We start from the raw sequence: 9,060 nt of genomic DNA, 5'->3' as shown, positions 1-9,060 counted from the left end.
TTAGAAGAAGACACAAGTGGTGTTCAACATATATTCTTCATTCATTTGTTTAAAAAAATACCTCCAAAAAGTTAGCAAACCCAAAAATATAAGATGAATATAATAAAAAGAATATAAGAGAAACTATGGGAAAAATAAACTCTCTTTCCTGTCTCTTTATTAACTTAGTTTCTGTCAAAACAAGCAAGTACTCTTTCAGAATTTTTTGTATTCTTGAAGAGGTTCATGGAACAAACAGCATACAATTAATTACATTATGATATTCCATTTACTAGCACCCTGTCAAACATTTTAAATTAATTGTATAGACACTTTAGATATCACTAAAAATTAACATAACTCATTCTTTCACAAGTTCAATAAGATTCCCATGGATAAATTGATACTTGTGAATTTCATAAAATCATAAGCAGAATTGTATTTTTACTGTTTTTAGGTTCATTTAAAAACAGCACTGTAATCTAAAATATTTTTTACTATATATCTTTCATGAGCAAGTATATCTATCAATTTGAGTCTTAGAAGGGAACTTAATGGGTCAAAGGATGAATACAAGAAGTAATTTTAAGAGAATTTGCCATCTTGCTTTTCTGCACTTTAGGACCATAATTGTTGGTAGTAAAAGAGCTATGTAACATGCATGAAAATATCATTCCCTTCCTAAAGGGCTGCAGGATGTAAAATAAAGAGATGGCTGGGTCCTTCTGGCTCCCGATAACCAGTGTATCAGCTCAGGAGGGTCCATAACTCTGATTAGAGGACCCCTCTCTATGTGTTAGCTCCTCTTTCATTTTCTGGTACCCATGGCATTAAAAATAACAGTTATTTCAAACATACTTACTGAAAGGATGGCTGGAATAGACATTTTCTAAAAGCTTATTCTCTTCAACTGAACACACTAACATTTAGCCAGACGTCCATCTCTGTGAATCAGCACAAATGGACTGACAATTGCAAAACCAAGTATCAGAAATTCTTGAAGAATAATTATTAATGAATTATTATCTAAGTAGACAGCTAAATATAAAGATAAAATGCCATCTGTCCAATAAAAGAAAAGAAAGCAGAACATCAGAAGGAGAATGCTTTGAGTGGCTTTCAGCTCAGCGGGGGTTTTGCAGAGGAGCTTCGAGTTCTGAAGGTAGAGAACTTGCTGGTGATGCTTCTGGAGGAAAAACACCATGTAGCCACTGGCTCCACACATGACACCCTGAGAAAGGGCATCTCGCAGGACCATGAGAGTAAGAAAAACCCATCTGACTACCCAGTTTTCTGGCACAAAATAACAGTAGCTGTCACTCCTACCAAACTGTGAAATGTTCATGCTGTTGACATTTTTTATGTAAAGTGGTAAGTTCATGCTTATCAAAGAATTGAGTATCCAAAAGAAAAGAATCAAGGGAAGGATGTGCCATGCAGACTTTGGCTTGAGCTTCTTCCACCAGGAGGCTCTGGGACTGATGGTGATGGCCTGGACCACCGTGAGGAGACTGCTGGTGCACATTGAGAGGCCACGGGCCACCCTCTCCAGGTACATAACAATTTTACAGCCCATATCATATAGAATATTTTCTATTCCCAAAGCTCCTCTTGTTCTTGGCATTCCTTTAGAAAGAAGCATTATAATATTTGTGAAAGCCAACTGGATGAGAATAAGGTGTGTAGTTTTCTTCTTGGTGCCTCCAAAAATGCATACGTAATTCACAAAAACAATAATGTTTCCCACAATGCCAAGTCCTGTTATAAAAATGAAGATTGTTCCCTTGACAAGAGTGAAAAACATTTCTTACTTCATAGGCAGAAAATTCTGGATCAAGCAAATACCATTTTGAGGAAAGCCCCAGTAACGCTGCTATAAATATGCAAAAATTATAATATAGCCGTTTTCTGGAGTGTAAGGAGCAGTCATGATTTAGCTAACAGAACAGATTTTTGTCCCAAGTACTATGCCCTTTTCTGTATCGGTGTTTGTGGGCCATCCTATTTAGTCTCAGGTGCTATCTTAAAAACTAGTATTAAAAAATGTCTAAATTTCCAACCCAGATTTGTTTTTGAGCTCCATAGAACCCAAATTAATCTACTTGTTCAAGTCCTTATATTCTACCTGTGTTTAACCTTGGCAAATCGGCATTAAACCCCAAATGCCTCCAACCAGCATTTCTCCCTGTGCTTTTTTCTCATTCTATCACATTCCCATCCAATCTCACAACCTGGGGCTCAGGCCTAACTTGTCTTCTTCCTTCCACACACTTCACATAAAGATAATTGTATAACCTATTGCAATTTCTTCAACATCTTGTAAGTTTAGCCATATTTTCACTTCCATATTTCCTTTTATTTTGTTAAATATTCTTTCCATTTGTATTTCTATTTATATTCTGATGAATACAACCATTTCCAGATTTATTGTTTGCTCCAAATTTGTATATCTTTGATTCCTGTACCTTAATGTTTCTACATTAATAACTCCCACTAAAGCTGTGAATTCATCACTTTCAAAAAACACTTTCAGTGTTTTTTATACTTCTCAATATCAAGTTACATTGTATACCTTTCCCAGATAGAATCTCAATAGTTAAAACCTAATCAGCCAAAGACAGTGAGCAATAAACCATTGACCAGGAAAGCTAAATAATGGAATGGGCACAGCCAGTGTGGATGGAGAAATCTCAGTGTGACACTCCGTGAAGGTCTTTGGAAGGTCTATGTTTACTTTGAGTGACTTCAGGGGTCTCTAAGGATGTCTGGGCTCAGTTCTGGGTGTGCTGATATTAATCAAGGTAAATAAGAATACAGGGATAAGTTAGGATTGAGGCTGTTATAAGGGCATTTTATGAATTATGGGTCTTAAATAATTGCGACAGGTAGCAAAGTGGGTTTGGCCATTATTGTTATAAATAGAAATTACTGACAGAAGTCATGACAAGTATTTTACAGCTGCTGCAGAACCATGGGAGAAACAATGTTCCAGTTCACTTTGCAGACTGCTTGCCCTCTGTTCTTTTTCTCATCCTCCTTAACAATAGAGCTACTTCAAGTTTATTAATCCAGGCTCATTTTCATACTTCAGGCCTGGATATGATGTTTCTCTTTCTCATTTAAGTTCCCAAATCTCATGTCTCATCTAGGAATTGTTTCCAAACTATGGACAATTTCTTCAAAACGAAAGAAACCTAGAGCCAGCCATGGTGGTCCATGCTTGTAATCTCAGTACTTGGGAGGCTGAGACAGGAGCATTGTCTATTCAGAGCTAGCCTCAGCAACTTGGGAGGCCCTCTGCAATTTAGTGAGACCTGTTTCCAAATAAAGAATAAAATAGGGGTGGGGGTGTAGCTTGGTGGTAGAATGCCCCTGAGTTCAACCCCAGTACCGCAAAAAAAGAAAAAGAAACCTAGATGTTAGATACAATCACTGGGATTTGCATAGGTTCTGTATTTTTGGAAGCCTCCTTTCTCTACTGCCTACAAAATATTAAGGATTTTTTTTTTATTTCTCTGTGCTGCAGATTTCTGGCAGCAATTAGTGTTTAAATCCAGAGTTGTGCCCAGGTTTTGTACCAGGCAGATCATGACTCTAAAAACATCACTTACTGCCTTTGATGCCTCCCCTGACAAATGAAGCAAATCCTGCCTGGACCAAAGCATCAAAGAAAGCAGCACACCATCCTAAATATCTAGCACATCATGAAATAAGTCTGGAATGGAAACTAATTAAGTATGTAATCTGAAATTAGAATTTGTTTAAAATTATCCCCACTCAATCCCTGTCTGTATTCTGACTGTTTAATGCTGCTTGTCTTTTTGTCTAGAGTCTCTCTCTCTCTCTCTCTCTCTCTCTCTCTCTCTCTCTCTCTCTCTCTCTCTCTCTCTCTCTCTCTCCTTTCTTTTGCTAAATTTCACTGCTCTGAATCATATTTGGGACCAGCTTCTGAATCACCTAATAAATGATTTTCTCTCTGACAGAGAGGAGTGCATAATCTCCCAGATCCTAGATTGTCCAGGGAAATGCTATACTGAACTATTTTAAAAGACAAGTTTTGCTTTAGTATAGATGTATAATGCTCCATCCAAAACCTAACAGCTTAATCAGACAATTGCATGCCTCAGGCTGATTTTCTCCAATAAAATCATTTTTATGACTCTTTGCTCATGATCCTAAAATAAAGTTAATGTGAACCATCTCAGATTTAGTAACTCAGAGCCTGGCAAGTTTATAATATAAATTCTCAAGAAAGCAATTGTACATTCTAGTCTTAATAGTTGTTAAAAGTTTCCCCTATCAGTCAGGCACATAAGGAATGAACTTGACTTATACACATGGCAAACTATTATATGTTATGAGATCAAGAGTTTAAAAATAGATGCAGAAATAAAACCTTCAAATTAAATAGAAAATCCACATAGAAAATTAGCAACATACAATAAAAGAAAAGGGTATCCTCTCCTAGAAGTTCAGAAATGAACCAAATATGCATACAATGTGCAAACTGTATAAAAGTTAATGATTCTGAAGTTATAATAAGTCAGGTGAAATTGGAGGCAGTGAAAACAAAATTTCCAAAGAAACATGAAAGTCTCCTATATCTTTCTGACTCACTGAAGAAAACAAGAAGTTAACCTTTTGCAAAGACCCATCTCTCGTGATACTAGATCTTGAGTGCTGAAACAAAGACACTTAAATGTACCTTGAAGGACATCTGCTGTAATGGTTCCCTTGATTGTTCTGGACTCAGGTATATATTTTCAGGCATCAGAGGAAGAGTGGCAATCCTAAGGCTCCTAACTTCTTCATCAACTCCCTTGGTTAATCAAAGAGAGAATAATATTTGTGCTACTGAGGATATTTTACATGACACATTTGAGTAAATCAAATCTAACAGAACACTCACCTGGGAAACTGTGTTACAGACAAGCTCTGGGTCAGTCTTGGCCAGGTGAAGCTTCTCGGCTCATTTTTGCACCTCCTGATTTTGTAGAGATCTTGGCCACCATAAACTACCACCAAGGATTCAATTTTCATAGCCATCACTCTGTCAGGAGGAAGGTAACCCTCTGTAGACTCTGTCCCTGAAGTATAACTTTCCCTATCCCTCCATAATTACATTTGTTTGTCTCAATTTTCATTAGTGTATAATTAGTTTCATAAATAGTGGTGTAGTGAGAAAGTTAAAAAGTAGCCAAGTTTCTAAGTTTCCTCATTTTCTGTCCCTCTCCTTCACCTTCTCATGATTTCAGAAGTTTGTATCTGTGGCTTTTGGTAGATTTCTCTCAGTCTCTAGGTGTCAGCTGGTATATCCAAGGGCAAGTTGTGTTGTACTCAACAGTGAAGGTTGAGTGAGGAGTGAAGTGAAGTCGTAAACGCAGGAATAGGGTAAAGTCACAGAGAGGAACAAATAGAATGAGGGTGAGTTTGGTAAAGCAGTATATAGCAGAGATTAGAGATAGTGGATATGTAGTAGTGTTCTGGTAACCAATGTAGAGTTTTTAGCATAGTGGTATGAATTGGATTTTAAAAAGGCAAAAAAGAGAAAAGAAGAGAGAAAAAAAGAAAAGGGATGGAAAGAAGAGAGTAGGCATATACAAGGGAAGAAGCTTGGGAGAGTGTTTGGGAAGAGAGCTAACAAACAAGCACATAAACACAAAAATATAAACAAAAAAATAATGTAACCCTACAAATATATGAATATTCAGCAGACTGGGCCTCTGCAGTCTCTCTCTGTGCAGACACCAAGTGCCATTGGCACCTTTCCTGCTACAGTTCTGGTTCTCTGAGTCTCAGTCTATGCAGATGACCAGTATCAATGGGGCTAGATTTAGTGTTAAGCGTAGATCACCCTCCACACTTTCTACAGATGTGGAGCCTCAGTCTCTCCCTGTCTCCATAGGCAGCAGATGCCTCTGAGACCAAACTCTATTTTGCAATGCTAGGGCTGGGCTGGTCTAACTTCTCCCTGATTGGGTGATCTGTTGTGATCGCAGAGATCCTACTACTTGGATCTAGTGTTAAGCATAGGTCCCACACACATACACTTTCTACTGATGCAAAGCCTGAGTCTGTCCAAGTCTCTGCTATGTCCAACATCAGGCTCCAACCCTACCTTCACCAGGTTGAACCTCAAAGTCTCCCTGGTTGACCCAGGGAGTTTATCATGGCTGCACCAGTCCTGGGGGGTGCTGTGCTGGGCGTTTTTCTGCAGGGACGGCAGCTTCACTTACAGTGTTGCTGAGCCCCGTCTGGATCTCTGAAGGGCATGGTGAGCTTCAGAGATCCATCACTGCTGAGAGTTGTAGCCGGTGTTTGCACAGGAGGAACTAATGACTTACAATTCTAGTGATCTACAGCTGCTTACTTCAGGTCTTTGATTGTTTTCCTGTTCATCCCTGGAGTCAAGTGCAGTGAGGGAAGATGGCATCACTGTGGTGCCTGTGGCCACAAGGCAGGCAAGTTTCTTTTCTAGTGGTGTTGAGCGCCGGCCTAGATCTCTGGAGGGCATGGTGAGCTCGGCCACCACAGCTGGACGTTGTAGCCAGTGTTTGTGCAGGAGGAACTGATGGCTTACAAGTCCAATGATCTTCAGCCAGTTACTTCAGTTACTTGGTTGTTTTTCTGTTCATCTCTTGAATCGGCCGTAGTGAGGCAAGGTGGCACCACCAACAGTTCTTGTGGCTGCAAGATGGGCAAGTTTCTTTTCTACTCTCTGATCAGTCTTCTAGCCTATTTTTCCTGCTGCTTTTGTTCTTTTTAAAACTGTGGTGATTTCTGGCTTTTGTAAGAACACTGTTTTTAAGGCAATGGAGACTGGGTGTCAGCAGGACTGGTAATGGGCTGCTTCCCTCGGTCACCATCTTTCTAGACATCTCCAGTGTATGTTTTTTGCTACTTTGTCAAAATTCAACTGGCTGTTAAGTATGTGGATTTGTTTCTGAGTCTTCTATTCTGCTCATTGGTCTATGTATCTGTTGTTGTTGTTGTTGTTGTTGTTGTTTTGCCAATGCCATGCTTTCTATTACTATGGCTTTGTAGTATAGTTTAAAGTCAGGTACTGTGATTCCTCTAACATTGAATATTCTAATATTGAGCTAAATGTCCTAAATTTTTCATTCTTCTGTCTATCATATAGTTATGTGATTGCTGCTCATGAATTGCATCTGTAGATCCATATGTGACTCAGTGGACAGGATAAAAGTTACATTAGGTCATATTCAATTTTTAATATGTTTTAACTAATAAATAGATATAAGCCAGGTGTGGTGGTGCACACTTGTAATCCCAGTACTTGGGAAGCTTAGATAGAAGGATCACACAGGTTTGAGGCCAGCCTCAGCTACTTAGTGAGGCTCTCAGCAACTTAGTGAGACCCTGTTTCCAAATAAAATATAAAATAGGTCTGGGAGTATAGCCCGGAGGTAGAAAGCCTCTGGGTTCCACCCCCAGTACCAAAAAAAGAAAAAAATATAGATATAAAAATGTCATAATATTATTGTTGATAAGATTAATAATGTGAGTTTACTAGCCGGGTGTGGTGGCACACGCTTGTAATCCCCGTGCTTGGGAGGCAGAGACAGGAGGATCGCGCAGGTTCGAAGCCAGCCACGCGCGCTGGTTTAGGAGACCCTGTTTCCAAATAAAAATGTAAAAATAGGTCTGGGAGTGTAGCCCAGAGGTAGAAGGCCTTCCAGGAACCCCAGTACCACCAAAAAATTAAAAAAAATAAAAAATAATGTGAGTTTACACTTATGATATTTTTCTCTGCTCTTCTTACACAGAAGTATTTTTCTGATATTTTACTTTACAAATACCCTAAAAACCTGCTTCTTTATCAGTATATTGTCCACCTATGCATTTCAATGTATCTTCCCCTAAAGCAGGACTCTTCCTTATGAACAGGTCATTAGTACCATATGTGACTAATCAGAATATTATTTAATAACTTTGAATATTCTATATTCTGCTAGGACTGAGCACAAATGCCATTTAAAAACATAGGCTCTAGAGGGTGAAGCTTTCAGCACAGTATATAGGCAGACTTGCTTGTGGACATTTTCCTGAGATTTCTCTGTTAGAAAAGCATGCTGGCTTTCAGCATTAGGGAGGGTTTGAATTAGGTTTAAGGTTAGTACCCACACACCCCACCTCACTTAGGAGGAAAAACCAAAGCAGTCCTAGACTAGGCACACCGGATGGATCGCAGGTTCACGGCCAGCCTCAACAATTTAGTGAGACCCTGTTTTCAAATAAAGGAATAAAATAAGGCTTGTGGATGTAGCTTCTGGGTTCCATTCCCTGCCCCCTTACATGATTGAACATAGCAAAGTCAATCACTAAGCCAAACATGAGAAGGAGGGAGAGAAGGTGGAGGGAATAGAGTGGGAATTAGGGAAGGGCTAAATGAGTGATGTGTGCATGTATGCCTCTACTATGTTGTACTTCATTAAGATGTAAGACTACAATGCACCAATTAAATTTTTTTTAAAAAGCCATGCTGGTTTATGAAAGTTTACATGAAGTCCTCCTTCATATATCCTAGGTTTAGAAATAGATTTTGGCTTCTCAGCAACAACTGAGAGATAGGACTCAAAGTGAAAATTTCTTGGAAAAATGATTCACCAGCTTTATTAATTTTTTTATTAATTAATGTTATTGACTCATAAATTATACATATATACAGGGAAGCATGTGACCTTCAGATATAACTATACATTTCACAACTTAAAATCAGGACAAACAGATAGATAGATGATAGATAAATAGATAGATAGATAGATAGATAGATAGATAATAGAATCTTTGAGTATTTATCATTTTTATGGTGAGACTGCTAAAAACCTTTTGTTCCAGTTTTTTAATGTACAGTAAGATCTCATTATCTATTCTCACAGTCCTGTGAGATAACACACCAGAACTCCTTACTCCTATGTGACTGTGTAACTTAGTACCACTTGCCAACTTTTTCTTCCCCCACAAAAGAAAAAGCCTGTAGTATCTACCATTCTACTCTCAACTTGATTTTTTATATTCCACCTATAAGTGAGATTTTTGGCAGTCATCTTTCTGTGCCTG

At 38.5% G+C, this 9,060-nt stretch overlaps 1 protein-coding gene across 1 annotated transcript; it reads right to left on the bottom strand.

The window, feature by feature from the left end:
* Window positions 1–898: 898 nt before the first annotated feature.
* Window positions 899–1,783, bottom strand: LOC308273217 (vomeronasal type-1 receptor 4-like; the record flags this gene model as incomplete). The annotated part of the gene is made up of 1 exon (XM_080710306.1): window positions 899–1,783. One exon carries the CDS (start codon window positions 1,781–1,783, stop codon window positions 899–901), a length of 885 nt encoding a protein of 294 aa, XP_080566432.1.
* Between the last annotated feature and the right edge of the window lie 7,277 nt (window positions 1,784–9,060).

This window comes from Muscardinus avellanarius (assembly GCF_963383645.1).
Source record: "Muscardinus avellanarius genome assembly, chromosome: 14".
Taxonomy (NCBI): domain Eukaryota; kingdom Metazoa; phylum Chordata; class Mammalia; order Rodentia; family Gliridae; genus Muscardinus; species Muscardinus avellanarius.
This window is presented reverse-complemented; position numbering and strand designations above follow the sequence as displayed.